Source organism: Pagrus major, chromosome 17, assembly GCF_040436345.1.
Source record: "Pagrus major chromosome 17, Pma_NU_1.0".
Lineage (NCBI taxonomy): Eukaryota > Metazoa > Chordata > Actinopteri > Spariformes > Sparidae > Pagrus > Pagrus major.
Window position 1 is genome coordinate 17,889,341 of NC_133231.1, and position 20,673 is coordinate 17,910,013.

Sequence of the window (20,673 nt, forward strand, 5' to 3'; positions counted from 1 at the left end):
AAATTTTGTTTTCCCGAGATAACGATATAATTAATTTGAGATCTCCTCATTAACTACATAGTTGGTCAGCTATGTAGTTAATGACGACATCAGGCTCACTTAGATTGCGCAGCCGATATAGCTAAAGCCTTGCTAACCATCTTTTTACATTAAGCACACTAATGTGTATATTATCTGTAATAGCAAGGCATAATACTATTTCAGCCTGTGTCAGGCCTTGATTGAAAACATATGTGACGTGGTGATCGATATGCTCCTGCTCCTCTGACATTGCTACACTGAATGATGTTTCCTGCAATGATTTAATATACTACACTATCGTTTCGTTATCTCAAGATCTCGAGAAAATTATCCCGTTATCTCGGGAAAACGGCAGTTGTTATTTCGAGATAATAACTCGAGATCTTGAGAAAATAAATGAAATTAACTCGTTATCACGGGAAAACAGAGGAAATAAAATGTATGAATGCATGGCCCTTTAGGGCTTCCGTACTAAACAAACTAAATAAACAAACTCTTCATTTTCATAACTGAATAAACAAACTGACCTTACAGGGCAACACAATTTCATATAGACAATTTCAAAATTGTTATTCACACTACCCATTTTTATAATGTGTTCTTAACTTTGCAACACATGGTTTTTAATTTGATTCTTAGGGTGCCTTTTAACATCAGAGGAAAGTAGCCTTTTTTCCAAATCTTGCCTATTTAACAATTTCAACTGTTGATCAATGGATGTCACAAAACCCTTATAAAATCAATGTAATAAAAGTTATTACATTTATTTAATGAGCTTTATTCTATCATTAAGAACATACACATACCACAATTTCAATCCAACATAGGACAAGAACATACAAAGAGTAAAAACATAAAATTAAATAAATACAAACTATACATAGTATGTAGCACAAACAAGATCATAAGTGTAAAGCTGAGCACAGAATTAAAACAATTAAAGTTAATATAATATTAAATCTATTTTACTATACAGTATATAAGCATATATATGCGCACATTATTCAAATACTATGTTTTATAATGTGTTATTCTATGCTATATTGCTCTTTTATATTATATATTATGTTGTTCTGTAACATTACATTCCAACTTATAATTTGTATCCATTACTATATGATATCACAGTATGTTAATATTTATATAGTTTATTACATTATGTACTATATCATATTTCTATATTAATACAGACAAGCACAAAGTATTATCATTCTGGTGTACCCTGTTATAGTAGATGGTATCATATTACTCTGACTATACTTTGTGGCTATTTCACTTTACTTGAGGCGGTATTGCACTATTGCACTTGTTGGTACTGTACTGTATGTGCGCTGCTTGCCTTGTAATTTTGAGTTTAATTGCACTTGTATAGTTTCTATTTTTAGATATATTCTTATTTACTGTCTTATTTGATCTTAACTTACTACCATGACTAACAGAAAAACAAGCATAATAAACGTATTCTTTTCTGTTGTTTAATAAGATCTTTGTACCTTTTTATAAAACAATTAAGATTTTTATCCAAAAAAAAAAAAAAAAGATCCAGAAGTGGTTTTAAATCATAGTCCAGCTAAGGGGGAAGATTATCATTATTACATAGAAAAATCATTTAATTAAAGGTTTTTGAAATAAGATGACATGTTTTATCTTCTTCCGTCCATATAAACTTGATGCATTAAAGCATTAAAAATGATTATATGTGGCATCACAGTTAAAGAGAAACTGAAACTGTTCCACGTCGCTCCGCTGGGGGCGCTGTGGCGCTGTGGCGCTGCTGCGACATGAGCATCAGAACTCAACTGTCGGCGCTGTCTGTGATGTGAACAGTCAAATCGTAATGGCGACTGCTGGAACAGCAGACTCGGGATCAACAGCCCCGACAGGTATCAAGCTGCTAAACCTTCCTCCTTTGTTGTCTTGAAACGAGCGTTCAAACAGAGCCGTGTAACATTTTGTAGCGATGAAAACGGTGTGATTCGGTGACTATTTGCTTTATCAAGTCCCGGCTAGCCAGTTAGCTAGTTAGTTAGCATCGAGGCTTTCAACCTAACAAATGAACCAAGCAACCGTTAGCTTGTTTAGCTGCCTATTTTATAAACCTCAGTGTTTTTTTTGTCGATCACAAAGCTGTAGTTAGCATCCATCAGTGTTTATATCGACTCATCTAACGAGGTTGATAACACGTTAATGAAATAATTCCCGTGACCACGTTGGCTCAAATGTTGTGTTTTGTTATCAAGCCGGTAATTTTGTTAACGTTACACGGTGTGTCATGCTAACGAGTTAGCCTGTCGCCGGATCATTAATATGAGGTGTAATAAATATCTGTGTATTGTTTGGTAAATGAATGGGTTGGGATAAGTGGTTGCCGTTATCTCCGAGCCTTCCTCGCCCGTTACACCCCTCCTTTTCCTCTGTCTGTCTGATCAGATTTGTGGTAAAGTTTGCCAGCAAATACACTTTCCATTTGGTATCTTCATCACAAGCCCTCTATCAGCTACTTTCCAAAGCTTCACAGCTGAGGCGATGTTTTACCAAAACACATATTGATCTTATTGATATCTTACCAAGACACAGACTTGCCAATGCTTATCTATGTATTGAACAGACGTAATCTCTTCTGTTGATAAGAGGTTTGTGCAGTACAGATACAGATGGGTGGAGGGCAGTTCAAGTCCCATCAGAGGTTTCTTATTTTCTGAGGAGAGGACAGATGATGGGCATCTTGTTAATCCGTTTAGTTGTGCGTCACTTATTAGCCTCCATGTGTACAGAGGAGTTGCTCTTCTCTTTGTAACCACCCAGGCTGAATCAGTGAATAAAAATAGGGGCTTCCGAGCACTCTTGTGGCTCCCACATGGCTGAGAGCCCTAGACTGGACACATACAAGATCCAGCTTTCTGTCTAACACACAGACACACTCACACACTTGAGTGACAGTAACAAAGTGTGGTAACTGTGCTAGCCCCTTACTGGCCTTGTTTCCTAATCGGGGCAAGAACCAGTGTATTTATGGAGTCTTCATAGGCAGAAAATGATGTTAGGAGAGCGTGTGTGTCCCATATTATTGCCTTGTACAGGCTGCAGGCTACAAGTGAACAAGCCTGGCAGAGAGTTGTTTTGTACACAGGGAGGAACAGATGGTTTGCCTATTGTCGTAAGGCCTGTCTCTGACAAGCTTAAGTCATTGTTAAGTAATTGGGTTGGGTTGGGTAATTCCTATCCCGAATATGCAGCACAGTGTGTTATTGTCTAGCTCAGGGGTTCCCAAACTTCAGAGTGCCATGGTCCACTTTAAAATCTGAAAATCTCTCGCGGCCCACCCAACAACTCTGATCAACACACAAGACATTAATAATCCATCTACATGCACGTAACGATTTGTACAGTAACCAATGTAAGAAATTATTAAGCCCGTATCCTGGCTGTTTCACCACTGACCAATAAAATACTTACATAAAATTTCACAATATCCAACCCAATATCAATATGAAGAAAACAGGCAGAAATTATCGTTGAATGTTGAATCAGGCCAACACTTGCACTTTTTCAACACATGCAGTCTGATGCAGTTACTACAATCCATCACAGCTGGGCTGCCGTGTAATATTGTGAGGCGTTCAACGGCACAAAAGCTCTCTCGCTTTCTCTCTCTCTCTCTCTCTCTCTCTCTCTCTCTCTCAGAATATTAATTAACATTAACAAGATTTACTGAAGTCTCTGTGAGACCACCTGCAAACAGTATCTGGATACACTGGATATGAACCACATTATGTCACCTGCATCTCACCTAATGTAGGAAACATTGAACGTTGAATCAGACGTACAATCCATCATAGCTGGGCCGTTTAACGGCGCAAAACAAAGTGCTATTTCACACACAAGTCCATCTTGACATTAACCCAAGACTTCGTCCAGTCTCTGTGAAACCACCCGCAGTTTATCTCGATATACTGGTTCTGAGCCACACTTTGGGTAACGTTACATTGTGTCGACTGCAACTCACCTAATGAGAGGGGTGATGCTGCTGCATAGCAGCTGTCAAAGTCTTGATGTCTGGCTGAATAGACGTCAGCTTTATGTGGAGATCAGGTTCAACATCCAGTTTATTCCTGTACTTTGTCTTTAAAGCCACAAGTGCTGAAAATCAGCAGCGGGTTGTCTTCTGGTCCGACACTCGTAAATCCAAGCGATAGGTACTCACTTGAGTACTTTCGACGAGCCTCTCTTTTTTTTTTTTTCATTTTGACCCTCTTCACTTGTTGAGATTGACTCATTAACAGCTTTCCTTTTGACTCCTTACAGCCACCAATCCATTGTTACTCTTTCCCGCCAGTGATAAGGTATTCCCTCAATTACAATTCCCCCGTCAATAATGAAATGTAAGATACGTTCCGGCTCAAAAATAGGTCAGATAAATGAAGAATAACACGTAATTTAAATCACGTTTTTGTTTTATTAGTTGTGATTACTTATTTAAATTAAAATATGTACCCATAAATATTTAATGGTAACTTAAAACTTAATTACAAAATAGAAAATGACCTCTCGCGGCCCACCTGCAGTACCTTCGCGGCCCACCAGGGGGCCGCGGCCCACACTTTGGGAATTACTGGTCTAGCTCAACACTGACTTCAAGAAAGATTGCAATTTGATCAATTAATGCTTATGATTTCCTTGATTTAACAGGAAACTGTTTTGTTTATAAAATGGCAGAAAATGGAAAAACATGTTCCAAGGCATCATCTTTAAATTACTTGATTTATCTGACCATCACACTAAAACCCAAAGAAATTGTTCATTATCAGATTTAGGGTGCTCAACCCAGACAATGTTTGAAATTTTTGCGTTAAAAATTAGAAAATTGATTAGTCAATTATCAAAGAAGTTGCTGTTTAATTTTCTGATTTGAAATGATGAATCGACTAATCATTTCCGCTCTAGAGGAAACACAATTTCTCGTATCTATATACACTCATGCTTTAAAGGTGTTCAGTGTCGCTCATTTAATAGGTTAAGCTGTCTAGGCTGACCGTGTCCTGCTCCACAGACATTAGGACTCGGTTCTGGAGGAGAGCGTTGCAGCGAGGTACTCGCATGGGTGTGCGTGAGTGTTTCTGTGTGCGTGAGCAGAAACTGCATGAGTAGTGAAGATATAGTGTGTGGCTTTACATAATGAGAGGGAATGTGGGCAGAACGATGCTCATTGTTTCCCTGAGGATTGCCGTGTGTGTCCCTGTTAACTGAGAAGAGCTGCATGGCATTCAGTGATTCTGCCTTGTTATTAACACTCCCAGCTTTCTTGGGTTGATGTGTGTGCGTCGCCTGGATTGAATCTGCTGGCCATAGATGACTTTTCACACACAGGGTTGTTACTACAGGTGTATAATTTTCCCAGCATCCTTTTGTATATATTGACCTGTGGCACTGCAGCATTGAAGTAGATGTTGCCATTGGTTACAGGCTAGAGGTGCGTGCAGAGTGGGCGAGATAGTAGGTTTAAACAGCAAGTTTATGTAAGGACACAGGAAATCACGTTGAATATTTCTTTTATTTCAACTGTGTGTTTTTCTTACAAATCTACTGTGTGCTGCTGTTGTTATCATGCTTACCCAGGAGGACAGATCCATGTGTCTGGGTTGTGTAATTCAATTACACTGCTCATCTTTTGTTTATAAGCCAGTAAATTTTACACACATCCAGAGGTCTTTGCTTGGTGATGCCTCAAACATTCAGCATGTGTTTATTTTGGCAACAAGTAACTACTCTTGTGCTGAACGGTTGAGTTTACTGAATGGCTTAATTTAACAAAAATATAGCAATAATGTTAGCATATTGGAGTCAAAAGTTAAGTTACTGTTAGAGACAAAGTAGGCTGTTGCAGCAAGAGCTATGAACTGCAGTTTTTTGGAAGGAGTGTGGTGACTGACTGCAGACACACATCCCCAGGTACCAGATGAAACTGGAGCAGCCAGCTCAGGGGAGAAGTAGTTCCAGTTTGTGTAGAGCTGGTGTATCGAGGGCGGCAGTCAGTCACGGTGGCCACATTTAGGTCTGGCCTCATCATCGGCCTTATAGTCATCATCCAAAGCTGGAAATAGCCCTGCTAATTAACCAGCAGAGCGATTCTTAAGCAGTCATTAACAAATTCTTCCATGTTAAAAGCTGCTAGTTCAGAGTCTTAAGAATGATAACAAGCATCAAATTTACACAGGCTGCATTGGTTGACACCTATGTCAACTCTGAACAAGGAAACTAGCAGAACTGTTCCTTTCTCACATTGTAAATCCCTATGTAACTTGTTTTTCTTTCTTTAGGGACCAGTGGCATCCGAAAAATGGCCCCTGCAGAGGTAACGATGACTGAAATTGTCCTTCTGAATTAACTCTGTGCTATGTACAGCCCCAAGTAATGTAAATGTTGATCCAGTCAATCCCAAAGAGGGACGGGGAACAAGTTTAGAGAGTTCAAGCCTGCATTCATGCAGCAATCAGCAGCTTAAGCAAAGTAAACACATGGTCCCAGTTTTTTTTACACAGGTGATAACAGGTGAATAAATGCCTGAAAACACAGTTTCATGTATTGTTGGAGAGATTGTCTGCACCACAGCCAGTAAATGAACCAAGAGTTGACACAGATAGTCGATAATTACTTGCTTCTCATGACCGGTACTGTTAAGTTGACCAATAATTTTACATTTTTGTATTTTAAAAATAAGTTTATATCCTGTAGTTTATGCACACCTCAGGGTAAAAAACTTGTAGACTTTCTCTCTCCTCTCAGAACCCTTGCAGCACATTTATTGCAATATGCAATCGTCTTGTGTTCCTTTGTAACTGTAAAAAACGTCCACAACAACATGTTTGGCTCTCTGGTCTACACTGTGTGGCTCCATACAGGTGCAGCAGTTAGACTGCTTGATTCGCATCTTCGTCTGCTTCTGCTTCTCCTTCTCCTCCTCGAATTTATGGCAAATCAAAATTAAAGTTGCTTACTGCCACCCACTCTATACATGTGTGTAGATGCTGCACTTGTTAAGTCATGAAAGTAATTTGGCTTTGTGTTATTGATTCTATTAATGATAAATGGATTGTAATTTCATTACAGATAATAATATAAATTCAAAATAATGTTAATAAAAAAGAAATACAATAAAAATTCTAAGGGATAACAAAAAATATAAGAATATTTATTGAAGGGATGGGTAATTTGTTCAGACAGAAGACAGTACAAACTAATTTAAATTTATCTGGTGCGTGATTAATTGCAGTTATTTACAAAAGCAAATGTAAAGTAGACAGGGTGCATAATTACTGCCAAAATAGCTTATTAATGTTCAAATTGATTTTTGGCCGGTGAGTGAAGCAAATCTACCAGCTTGCATATTTTACCACCATTTGGCTGGTGGCTGTTGCTAATTTTGTGCCCTGAAAGTAGACTACAAGGTATCCTTCACACACCACAAAAAAACAGACCAGCTGATGTTGCTTTCACTCCTGTCTTCTGCTACACAACTTTACCCTCGTTGAGAGTTCAGCAACTCATCAGCCGAGTTGATGGCGGTCATGCGAAGATGTTTACTCAATGTGGCCAAAAGCTTGCATACAGCTCGCTCTTTGTCGTCTGTGTTCACAAGTATAAACACACACACACACACACACACACCAGGCCAAATTTATATGTTTCTCTCCCTGCCCCTCTCCTCAGGCGCCTGGCTCTTCAGGCACAACTCAGAGTATGAAGAAGACCATCGGACACCGGGGCGTTGAGACCACCACAGGAGAGACCACCTATAAAAAGGTCAGAACAGGGCGTTGGTGGGGGAGGAGAGGGGTCAGTGACACCGGTGGTTTTGGACACACAACATTTAGCAGCAGAGGTGAAAAGTGGAAAGGATGTTTGGTGTTTATATTCTAAAATTAGTTTGTGAATTCCTCTCACTGGACACCCAAAAATAGTAAGTGAAACAGCAGAAGTCACAGAGATAAAATATCGTTTGTTCCAGCGCTTAATATCTTTTCCTCTCTGACCTCTGTAGACCACGTCGTCCGCCCTGAAAGGTGCCATCCAGTTGGGCATCGCTCACACAGTTGGCAGCTTAAGCCAAAAGGCAGAAAGGGATGTTCTCATGCAGGACTTTGTGGTGGTCGAAAGCATCTTCTTCCCCAGGTTGGTGGCTGAAATTGTAGTTGAGTAAACATCGTGACTTTGTGGGTTTGGATTTCATGTAGTTTTAAAACCTTTCTGTCTTCTGACTCTCTCTCTCTCTCTCTCTCTCTCTCACACCCATGTTTTCAGTGAAGGCAGTAACCTGACTCCTGCTCATCACTACAGTGACTTTCGCTTTAAGACCTACGCTCCTATTGCCTTTCGTTACTTCAGGGAACTGTTTGGCATTCGGCCAGATGACTACCTGGTTAGTACTTACACCAAACACACACTGCCATGTTTCCTGTTAAGGCTGTGGTCACTGTTGCTATATATATATACACACACTTATTTATATATTTATATTTATACATATATATATATATGTGTATATATGTCTATATGTATATATGTATACATATACATATACATATGTGTATATATGTATATATGTATACATATACATATACATACATACATATATATGTGCATGTATATATATGTATATATATATATATATATATAGAGATATTTATATAATGTTTAATAATTAGAAATGGCTCTATCAAGTGGCTCATAGGTGGTACAAGGGCAGAATAATCTAAATATTATTGAAATCACAATATGACCAAGTGCAACATCTAAATCTTAGAAGCTGCATTTTTTTGATAGAGATAAAATATGTGACAAAACAGCGTTATAATGAAGTAGTGTTGTACTGCAGAGAAGGGAAATTGTGCTGTAAAAATGATCATTCCCAAGTTCTGTACCCTCAGTTTATAGCCACTGATAAATTAGAGTTCTGGATATGCCAGCATATTTCCACTGGATACTAATGCAGTCGTCTCTTCCTCTTAAAGTATTCTCTGTGTAACGAGCCACTGATTGAGCTGTCTAACCCGGGAGCCAGCGGATCCCTCTTCTACGTCTCCAGTGATGACGAGTTCATCATCAAGACTGTTCAACACAAAGAGGCAGAGTTCCTCCAAAAACTGCTGCCTGGATACTTCATGGTGAGCCTGACCCCTGAATATAACAGAAAGTGGGAGTGTGTTCAGTATGAGTGATTACTATTGCAATAATTATAATTACCATGAGAGTGGGAGCTCTAATCATTTCTTTCTAATTTATGTGTGCCACATATCTAATCTGTTTTCCGCATTTCCTCCTCCCTTCCAGAATATAAACCAAAACAAGCGCACCCTGCTGCCCAAATTCTATGGACTGTATTGCGTTCAGGCAGGAGGCAAAAATATCCGTATTTGCGTGATGAACAATCTTCTGCCTCGGATCGTCCCCATGCACATCAAATACGACCTGAAGGGCTCCACCTATAAGAGACGAGCTTCCCCTAAGGAGAGAGAAAAGGCCGTCCCCACTCACAAAGACTTGGACTTCATCCAGGACCTGCCTGATGGCCTGCTGCTGGAAGCAGACAACTATAATGCCATGTGCAAGACTATACAGAGGGACTGCCTGGTGAGTCACAGAGACACTTCTTTTTCATCGTCTGATTGATTTTTATTCATGTATCAATTCAAGCCTCTCAGCCCACATGGAGTTACAGGAGGCATTCTTGTGAAGTGTTACAATATGCAAGGTTATTAATATTCACAATCTCAATACAATAGTACACCAGCAGAACGTAATTATCGTTGTGCCCTCACTGGATTTCAAGTCTTTTTATTATTGTCTTACAAAACAAATGTCCTGAGTTATGAAAGCCATTTTAGATCCAATTTTCTTTTTTGAATCAGATTCTTTAGGTCATCGTTAAAAAAATTTAAAAAACACTGCTGGCAAGTATTGAGTGTTATTATTACTAGACATTACTAGACTGATAGAGGATTTTTAAATGCAAATATAATAATGATAGTCTCTGATGTTTAGAATCTATTGAACTGAACATCAAACTCTAGAAATTAATTAATAAATCTAGTCGAACTCTACTTTTTCACCAATGGTATAGTGGGTATGTTTTATTCTGTGTGGTACCAACGAATGTTATGAAAACTCACTTTTTTTTTTAGATATTCTGCTGTCACGTTGACAGACTGAGCAGCAGGTGTGGAGAGCTGTTCTGTACAGAGGCGTCTGTAATTTTAAGGCTCTCTTCAAGCAGTTAATCAGTGTTGTTAGACAGTTGTTTGTTGCTTAATGTTAAGCTCCACCACTGCTGGCAGTCGAAGGATCATTAGCAGCCCAGTGTTGAAGAGATGACTCAAGCTCGCATGACACTGCAAACTAATACCTTGTTTACTTTGAGGGATGATTCCTTTTTAAATGATGGAAGAGACTGGCGGCAGTTAACACGAGATGCCTTGTGTAAAGTGTTGGTTTATCAGACGTGGGAAAGCCAATCAACTCATATGACAGAGGCTGCACATCATTTATTCATTAAAATATCTCTTTCCATTAGAGGCTAATCTGTCTTTGTGGTTGCCTTGTGGTCACTGTTTCTTTGCTACTCCAGACCACTTTAGTTCAAGTCACAGTAGTAAAGGTTGACTGTAAATCATACATACAAGTTTTCAACACGTAACATTGTTATGACGTAATGAGTTTTGCTTTTTAGTTAGCACCTACATTGATATTTATTTACAGCAGTGGTGTTACACTCAGAAAATGTGGGGGATGTCAAATCCCACAAAGTGCCAATTTCTAAATAATGTTGCTTTAACTTAATCTTAGAAATAAAACTAAACTTAAGCAAAACTGTTCATGAATGATCTGGCATCCTGTTTAAGGCAATGACAAATCATGCACAATAATGTGAATAGCAAAAAGGTTTGGTGCAGTTTTTCTACAATGGTACCTTCTAATCTCTCTTTCCCTTCCACTTCCTTTTACACTGTCTACTACAGGCTAATCAAACAACAGACAAAATAACAAACAAGTACTCAAAGTAGAAACATTTAAAACAATTCTGCCATGAGTCTGTAGCCAGTTAAACTGTTAAGAGACAATCGATGGTCATGTCAACACATTTACTGTATTTTTATGTTTGTTGTAGCTCTTGCAGAGTTTCAAGATCATGGATTACAGTCTGTTGATGGGCATCCACAACATGGACCAGGCCAGTCGAGAGCGGGAGCGAGCTGGGGGAAATTCAGGGGACAGTGGGGGGTCGGAGGGAGCAGTGACCCCGGATCAGCGGCGGCCACAAGCCCAGAAAAGTCTGTACTGTACGGCCATGGAGTCCATTCAGGGGGAGGCTCGAGGGAAGGGAGCTTTGGATTCAGAAGACCAGTGAGTCTTAAGCACATGAGCTGAATTTGAGCTGGTGTTTGTTTGTAGTGTAATCTTTGACTGGGACGACAAAATGATCTGTTGTTTCTTCTCTGGCCTTGTCCTTCCAGCATGGGCGGTATTCCATCTCGTAATAGTAAAGGAGAGAGGTTGCTGATCTACATCGGCATCATTGACATTCTTCAGTCCTACAGGTTTGTGTCTAAGAGCAGCCAAATCGATTCCTCATATAAACATTTGTTCGTCCCACCTATGTTACCTGTTTAATAACTTGCAGTAAATAGTTTTATTATGTCTTATTTATTTAGGTTTATTAAGAAGTTGGAGCACTCGTGGAAGGCCTTGGTGCATGATGGGGTAAGAGCCTACACACTAAATGCTTTTTCTTTTCCTCCTTCTTCTTCTACTCCTTCTTTTTCTTTTTCTCCTTCTCCTTTTTTTTTTGGTCTGGTGTTTTGCAATGTGACCTTAGTCTAAACAGTTATATCGCAATTCATACAACTTTTACATCACTATATCGGCTGTACGTCTGAGTGTCTTGCCGCTGAAGAGAGACGCTGAGAGATGTAGTTAAAATTAGCCCCTGACATCCTGAAATTTTGGATGAAATCTGTGTCAGCCATCTACATCAAAGTCTGACTCCGCATTCACACAAACCTCCGTACAGAAATAGCAGCCTTTGCTCCACATCAAGCCAAAATAAAAAATGTGTCCCTCTTTCTCCTCATCCTTGTTCTCTCTATCATCTACTCACGATTTGCTGGCTTCCACTGCACATTAACTTATGAATGAAAACATAAACGTTGACTTCATTGGCCTCCATGTTATCTTCTATAAGAGTGCGCTCAATGTTTTTTTGCCCACCCACGTAATGTATTTGCCATATTTAAAAGATAATGTAAACAGCCAAATAAAATAATTGGATCTGAGCAATAAATCCAAACTGAGCGCTACAGCTAGCTGTGTGAGCCTAGATATGTTACAACAAGATTTCCTTGAGCTTTAAGAAATTGAGATAGACACTTTTAAATAGTTTTCTTGATTCTTTAAAATAAATGTCAGATTAACGGATAAGTTAAGTAATTGTTTGCAAATAAAAAGCAGTAGCTACTGCTGTTTGTAGCACAGTTTTGATTTCATTTAGACGTGAGTGCTGTAGTATATGTCAGGTTCTAATGATTCTGTTGCTGTTTTACTGCTTTAGGACACAGTTTCAGTCCACAGACCTGGCTTCTATGCAGATCGTTTCCAGCAATTCATGTGCAGCACAGTGTTCAGGAAAATCCCACGTAAGTATGCATATTGTATGTGTGTATTTTTAAATGTCCTGAAATTAATAACTTGTTACATAAAAATTCCAGGGGTAAAAGGTGCCCTTATTGATCATTTCCACATTTATTCCCTCCATCTTCAGTAAAACCCTCACCTTCTAAGAAGAGTCGTAGCGGAGGTCCGGGAGGTCTCAGGAGGGCCCCCACACTGGGAGGTCCCACCCCGCTCTCCCACGCAACAGGACAGTCAGGCGTCGACTCCAGACTAGTGTACCACAGCCACTTTAGAAGCACAGATTCAGAAGCAGACAGCGGTAAGAACTGAGACACCACAAGCAAAGTTATAAGAACATTAGGTAGATATATTCTGTCCATAACCACAATATCACTCATAGCTGAGCTCCGAGTGGAGACACTGGTGTTGAAATATGCATTCATTTTGTTTTGTTATCGATTCTTTGCTCTCAGGCGTGCAGTCGGGCAGACCAGATCTTGTTCCGAGGACCCCTCCGCTGGTAGATAACCTTGCTGACTGTGAGGCCAACCTGTCCACCTCATCACTAGGCAGCACAGGAGTTCCCTCCGCCTCTCCTCCCTTACGGTAAAGCTTCACCCAGATAATAATACATGACCTTTAATCTTTCATCTCACTGGCACATTTTAATAATCTTTGCTCTGACGTTTCTTCGCAGGTCTGTAGGGGTTGAAGTGCACAAAGCTGCAAACACAGACCTTGACCAGGGTTCTTCTCACAGGTACAGAGGGCAGTGATGGGTCATAAGATTGGATTGTAAAATAAATGTATTTTTTCTCTCTTGTGTTAGTCAATATGTCATATAAATTGTCTTTTTTCTGCTTCAGCATGGAGGTTGGAGGGGCTTTAGATAATTCAGGCAACCTGTCTGGAAATGAAGATGTAGTTTCATTGTCAGACATCATCCCTGAGACCAACATCTGCTTTGTAAGTCTGAACAAAGAAATTATACATCTGTAATTGAAGATTATTTATAATTCTATTGTTCTTATACTTCTCATATCCTCCATAATCTTGGTATTGATATTCATTTCATCTTCACAGTAAAACACAGACAAGTGCCATCTAAAGGCGAGAAATTTCTGGACGAGGTGAGGCGGGCGGAAGTAAGGACAAAGAGAGTGAGTCACCCATCCATCACGGACCCTCGAGTGCATCTCTTGTTGTTTTCTCACCCATATAGTACACGGGGATCGCTGGATGAAGCAGCGAGGTGCAGTGGAGGTTGTGACAATGAAGAAGGCAGCGGTGGGAAGATCAAGAAGAAGAAGAAGAAGACTGTGTTAAGTAGGCTTTCCCAGCCGTCAACACTGGCACTGTGTGCACACATTTGCCCCCCTATGTCCCACTTGTCTTGGAAATACACCTGAAACAAAAGGTGTATGGCCCTGAATCTGCTGCTCTTTGGCAGCTCTGGCAGCATTATATTGATCCAAGAAAGATTTTCTTGCCCAATGAAAAAAAATGAATTAGTTGTATATTGTAAAAAGCCCCAGTCACCAGTGGATGGTGAAGGCAGTCATATTATCCACGAAAGGTCGGCCATCGTGTCCTATTTCCGCAGTATGAAGCAACATTTCAGAAGGAACACACACTCTCAAAAGCACATGAAGGGCACAGCCTGCATATTAGGAGTGAATAATTCCCTGTGTGTTCATGCACAGTCTAACTGGGTTCACATTTCCGTGATTCACACTCTAGTGTTCCCATTACCGCACATCCATTTCCCCCTCCGTGCTCCTCATGAGCAGGAGCACTCTGAGCTATCAGTGGTCAGATTGTTCAAATCAACACTTGCTGCTGTCGACTCTGCAATCATGTATGCATTTCTTTTTACTGGTTGTGGATGTACAGTATTTGTTTGAAAGTCAGTGGAGGGATGGGTTCAAACACACCCATACGGTCATTTTGTTTCACGTTTTGTTGTAAGTTATTCTGCTGGATGCCACGGTGGTGCTGCGAAGGTCCGACCAGATCTTGCCACTGCTGAATGTACATTACAATGTGTTTCTTATTATAGAATGTGTCTTATTAACATGGCAGGCCACATTTTTACAACCCGTAAAAATCTCCCCCTCTGATGTGACCATATGTGCTAAAGTATAAAAAAAGAGCTGTCGACGGCATCGCTGGCCAGCAGATGCTGTCATATGAAGTCATGCGATTAAGATAACAGAAGAGTAATAATTTCCAGCTACTGTCACATGTCTGTCATGTCTGTGCCTTTACATGTTTGTCCCTTCACTAACATGTGGTGTATAACTGACGTTTTTTTTACAGGTTAGTGTCACACAGGGAAACCTGCCTTATCACTACAGCTGAAGTCAATGAACTGCCATTTGTATGTCTGGAACAACCATTGTCGGGGTTTCAAAGATTTTAATGCAAACACTAGTACAATCCATTTTGGTTATGTGTATGTTGAATGTTCAGTCACTGTGGTTTAGGGATCGACTGATACAGTTTTATACCAATCCTGATATACGTCTGCAGGAAAAATTAAAATGTTACTGTCAAAATTTAAAATAACCAGTGATGGAATGTAATTGAAGTACAGTACTTGGTAGATACTTGTACTTTAGTTCAATTTTCTGCTACTTTACTACATCTTGGATGCAAATATTGTACTTTTGACTCACTACATTTATTCAATAATTTCAATAACAAGTACATTTGCAGATTCAGATTATTAAAGCCACTTCGCGGAAACTTTCTTTTCCTTTTTTTTCTTTTGTTAATCCTGTCTTAATAAGTCCTAACATGTCTTTATAGAAATGACCAATCTTCTTTCTGATGGTCTTGTTTGCTATGTAGGCCATAAAGAGGCATCAATATTAAATTGAGACTGTTTCATAACCAGATAGAAGTTCCTTGTAGTAACTTAAATGTTGAATCATTATTTGACTTCAGAGCAAAAGTAGCACATTTTCAAAAACATTTCTTTTTTTTAACGGCAATCAGTCCAAAAAAACATGGATTCCAATAATCAGAAAAATAGTAAATATCGTATCAAGTAATCGGTCGATCCCTGTGGTTCGTCAGCTCTCCCGACATCAGACAGTGAGGATGTTTGTCTCTGATTGATCATTTCTGCTGGTTACAGAAATGACACCTGCCCACATCCACTTCTGGACCAATAATACTAACAGTGTGTGTAACTAATTTTTGTATTTTATTATTTTTTTCGTTTGTATGCCGCTTTTACTCAGCTGTTCATAACAATTATGCTTTGTTTTCACAAGATGTTTAATGTTTATTATCTTAATGTTAGGGCACTAAACAAGCTAGTGAGGTGGCTGGCAGGGAGATTTTTACCCCTGGAGATATTTCTGATACAGAAATTTGAATCACTACCGAGTGACTGTAGCAAAACTGAAGATCGTAGACATCATCTCAAGTAAGAAATCACTGTTCATGTTTGTTAGGCACATGTGGTCTATGCAGCAGAGAGGGAGAAAGGGGAATGTGAGTTGTGAATATATAATGAAGGATGACAGTTGAGGATTAAGGACTGAGTCTTTTGTATTATAAGCCAGTCGCGGCGCCAAAGAAAAGAGTTCCTGCGAATGTTCAGGATCCAGTAAGGTTAACATGAAAATGAAATGAAACACTCCTGGACACCTGCTTGGACTGACAATGTTGTATATGGTAATAACACTGGGTTGACCTGTGTTTTAAGGATCTATTATTAAACTGGATGTTTTGTTTTGTTTTTGCTAAATAATTTCACGTCTGATAAGCTGTATCTGACCTGGTCCCTGTAAAGATTTATGTTTTATTTATCAAAGAATTGGTTTACATCGTGGCCTAAGACATTTCAAGATTCAACTCCACATTCCTTTGAAATTCAAGAGAAATTTTCTACAAATTGCTGTAGCTCTTAAACCCCATTATTTACCACCTTTGTCTAGTTGAGATGATGTATTTGTCATGAACTACTCCTGGTTTTACGCTGAAATGTAAAATGTTATTTCAAACAGATCCATTTAAGTTGGTTGGTAAGGAGTCAAACAGCCACCAAAGAAAACACTCCAAGAAATTCTTCCTTATTAGAATAGTGCAGATAACTTTTTATTAACACCTGCATTTTGTTGTTTTATGTTATAATAACTATGATTTTTAATGGGTGGTTCTGTATAATTGCTAGATGCAGACCAGTTCTGTCGTAGTTGTTCTGTACTACACCATGGCATAAGAAAAACATCATCCTTCGGTGCTTAAAGGTTGGCGACACTACAATATATTTGAAATAATGCAATATGAACCACAATCTGCCACCTTTCAGCTGTAAGAAGTATATTTATTGATATGTTTGATTGCTGGAGGCTGAAATGATAAAAAATTGTATTATGTACCTTAGATGATTGTACGTATACTGTATACTGACAGAAGGATGTCTGAAACTTTATAGCGTGTGTTGCCTATGAAGGGGGACTATTTGACAATTTCACTTTTTATATTTCATGTTTAGATTGTGATATTATAGATAGATTCTCTCCATGATGATTCTGGGTTGTTAATCTCCCACGCTTTTTCTACATGAATGTTTCACACGGCTCACGAGCCAACGTTGCTGGTTGTCCTATATGCTTCAATTACTATATTTTTACTGTGTATAATATGTGTATATGTACATAGGAGTCACGGAAATGCCTTCTCATGCAATATGTGCTGCCTGTCCCTCCTGCCATGTTTCAGTTATGTGGTGGTGATGTTTTCATGTCTGATTTTAAAGGATTAAACATATTTTCTAAATCTTGGTTTTGGTCCCTTTGTTCATGTGTATTTTCTTACTACCTGTTAAGTGCATAGACTGTATCGAACATGGTTATACTCTCCTCGACCTCTCCTATACGTTTCTGAAGAGCTATTGTGAGGCTCAGTGTGATGGCTCCACCTAACTCCTGGGTAATTCAAAAATGGGCAAAGGGGTGGACCGTGGGTGGAGCTGAGGTGGCTCAAAGTCTGGTTGCTGACAGCTAGCAGCTAACTTTAAGCCAAAAGGACCCTGACACACCTGGCTGAGGGTTGGCAGTCAGTCAGGGAATCTTGTAGCTCTTGTTGTTGCAGTGTGTTCCCACACCATTGGCATCTTTGGTACCAGTCAGCCTTTAAAGGCCCTTGTTGACGACTTTTTAGCTAAGTGTGTAGAATCAGTGTTCGAATCACTCAGGTTGATCAACTAAGCAAGTCAGTGCACGAGAAAGGAAATGGAAGAAGATCCATGATTTTACCCGTTTAGCCTGGTTTCTCTTTATTTTTCACCTTCGCCTCTTCCCCACTGCCATTTGCAACTTTTTAACAGATTTTTGTATTCAATTAGGAGCGGCTATATTGGCGCTGCTTTATCATTACAGTGGTTTGTATATCCGCTGTGTCAAGTCTTTCTGGTTTCATTTTTTGACCACCTGGTGGCGTGGAAGGGTATTTTCTCTCACAACACAGACCCTAGATGTGAGGCGACCAACAGTCACTCTGTATTCACCCCTGTAAAAATGTCATGAACAGTGAAATTAGCTATAAAGACCAAACATGTTCAATCTGCTTGGGTTTTTTATATGAGGGTCTATGGGGTTTGGCACAAATGTTGATTGTCAGGCTCAAGTGGCCATTTGAGGAACTGCAGTTTTTGACACTTGTGCGTTGGCTTCATTTTTCAGCCCTGGAGGTTGCCACTCGGTTAATAGCTGTGAAAAGTTGTGTATGTTGAGAAAAAAGGGGACTAGCATCTTTTAAGTTTCTGTAGAGATTTTAATAATGTCTAGACAACATTACATTTACTTAATATGGTGAATGCTGCAACAAATAGTCACAGTTTCTCACACCCTGTTACATCACTTCAGACTCTTCCTCAACTAAAACCTGCCCTGTGATTTCAAAGTCCAGGTTTCCCCAGTTGAACACATTGCCTGGAGTGATATGTTGTCCATCCATGTAGCGTTTGATGTCAGCGGCCGTCAGGACGTAGTTCCACACGTGGACTTTAGAAATCATACCAATGAAGGATTGGCTTGCATCGAAACCCCCACCGTAGGTGTCCTGCTCTTGGCCCAGGATAGTGATTGGTGCTCCAGTGATAGCACCAGTCTGGATGAATCTCTTGATGGTCGCTTTGCCGTCCACCCAGAGCTGAGCCAACCCATTGTCAGAGCGCCAGGTGGCACACACAGAGTGCCAGGTGCCAGGTGGAAATGACAGTGACAAGAAGTCTGTGCCCCCGTCCTTAGCGTGCACCCTGATCACATCTTGGGCACTGGTCTTAAAGAGCACAAAGTCATTGCTGTGTGTGGCAGTAGCCAATGAGAAGAGCCCGTAGTTCCTGGTGAGATCTGTCTGGAATCTGATAAGATGCACCAGCTGTTAGGAACTTGGGCAAACAATTCTGCCAACATAACCACAAACAAGCTTTCTGGTTCGCAGTTACCTGAGACAGGTGGTCAAAAAGCTGAATTTGTTCTGAGATGTCAGGAGTTTCACATGATCTCTGTTACTCTCTCTGGGAAAGACGAACACTTTGCCTGACAGATCTGCACATGTAGAACATCAAACCCAAAACAGTGTTCAGAGGAGGAGAGTGAGCAAGAAAAGATTAGTGTTTTGTGATTAAAACAAACATAGATATTCTAGCTGTAAATGCTGTTCAGTAAACAAGCTTGTACACAAAACTCTGTAGATTCAACAATAGTTGACATACCTTTTGGTGTGGCGCAGCATGTTGCAAACATCACCATCAAAAGTAAGAGTTTCTCCATCTGAGATTTCAAAAAGTCACTATTTGAGTATCTGAGCAGTTCTATAATTAATTTAAGTTAAGTTTAAACCAGCTTAATCTGACCAAAATGCTGTACAAGGGAACATTAAGTAAAAAAACACACCGTAAAACAATATACAACAAGGGTTATAAAAACTCAAAGTTCAAGACAACATTGTAGCAGCCCCATTGTTTAAGACTTGATATCTTTCTTTGTTTTGGGCTGATTTTCAAAATCCCTCTGGACTCTTGGCTGCCCCACGTCATTCTAGTGGGGGAAACTGTGTTCATTCTTGAACCCTTAAAACCCAAGCCTCTACACACCTTCAGTTTGATTATCCCCTGAAGAGGCATTTGTTTATTGGTTTATTGTCCAAGTAGCTGACATTGGGCATCCCCTCTAAATTTACATGTTTTTTGTTTATATTTGTATGTAGATTGGGCTGGCTTGAAAGCATTTTACTGCCAGTACCGCCACAACATACTAAAAGATTAGTGGGCCAGCAAGATCAATGAGTAAAATGTGTCTTCAGCCTGGATTAAAAAACAGAGATAAAGAAGATATATCTATCTAGCTGCAACTGGTTAGAAATACATTTAATTTAACTGATTATTTATATTGAGACAGTAAATAAATCAACAAAATATAAAAATACAAAGAGCAAATGAAGTTGAAAAACAGTACAGTTGTTAAGGTGTATAAAGTGTCTTTTACCTTGTAGTCTGGCTGTGTCAGCTTCTTGTCCTGCATGTCCCAGGTTCAGATTGATTGTCCCACTTGTATTTATAGAACAAATATGCTTTCATCATGGAGGACTGTGAACTCAAACATAAAGGAGGCAAAGGACTGTTGAGGTCTGAAGGGGCATACTGGGTCAATCCCAGCAGCTTGAAACAAGCTGGCTAGCTATACTGAGCAGCAACAAACCTTATTAAAAAATGTTTTCCCTCATGTCACAAACACCAACAACTCCTTCCTTATGGCAGCTCTGAGGGGGCACACTAGTTCTTGTGCTTTCTGTTACAATGGTACAGGGTCGATGACTGTCAGCCATCAGCGATGGACAATAGCTTTGTGTATCAGCCCAACCCTAGTCTGTATTATTAGGCAGTGTCCCTTCCCAGTAAGTATCCTATTATTCTAATTGAACCAACATACTGTCTTTAAATGTTGTTTGCCAACCAAGCTTTTCATTATG

The 20,673-nt window shown here is 39.6% G+C and overlaps 2 protein-coding genes across 2 annotated transcripts; one reads left to right on the forward strand and one right to left on the reverse strand.

The window, feature by feature from the left end:
• Positions 1-1,846: 1,846 nt before the first annotated feature.
• pip5k1ab (phosphatidylinositol-4-phosphate 5-kinase, type I, alpha, b) lies at positions 1,847-15,428 on the forward strand. Its single transcript, XM_073485418.1, has 17 exons — positions 1,847-1,904; positions 6,339-6,373; positions 7,729-7,821; positions 8,060-8,190; positions 8,320-8,437; positions 9,030-9,182; positions 9,349-9,648; positions 11,183-11,418; positions 11,529-11,612; positions 11,727-11,775; positions 12,623-12,707; positions 12,833-13,003; positions 13,158-13,290; positions 13,382-13,444; positions 13,551-13,650; positions 13,768-13,814; positions 13,907-15,428. The coding sequence occupies exons 1-16, from the start codon at positions 1,859-1,861 to the stop codon at positions 13,768-13,770; spliced, it is 1,800 nt and encodes a 599-aa protein (XP_073341519.1). The 5' UTR covers positions 1,847-1,858; the 3' UTR covers positions 13,771-13,814; positions 13,907-15,428.
• Positions 15,429-18,453: 3,025 nt separating this feature from the next.
• LOC141011939 (serum amyloid P-component-like) lies at positions 18,454-20,240 on the reverse strand. The gene is made up of 4 exons (XM_073485294.1): positions 20,190-20,240; positions 19,418-19,475; positions 19,148-19,250; positions 18,454-19,063 (listed from the first exon to the last, which is right to left on the reverse strand). Exons 1-4 carry the CDS (start codon positions 20,223-20,225, stop codon positions 18,553-18,555), a joined length of 708 nt encoding a protein of 235 aa, XP_073341395.1. The 5' UTR covers positions 20,226-20,240; the 3' UTR covers positions 18,454-18,552.
• Positions 20,241-20,673: the final 433 nt, after the last annotated feature.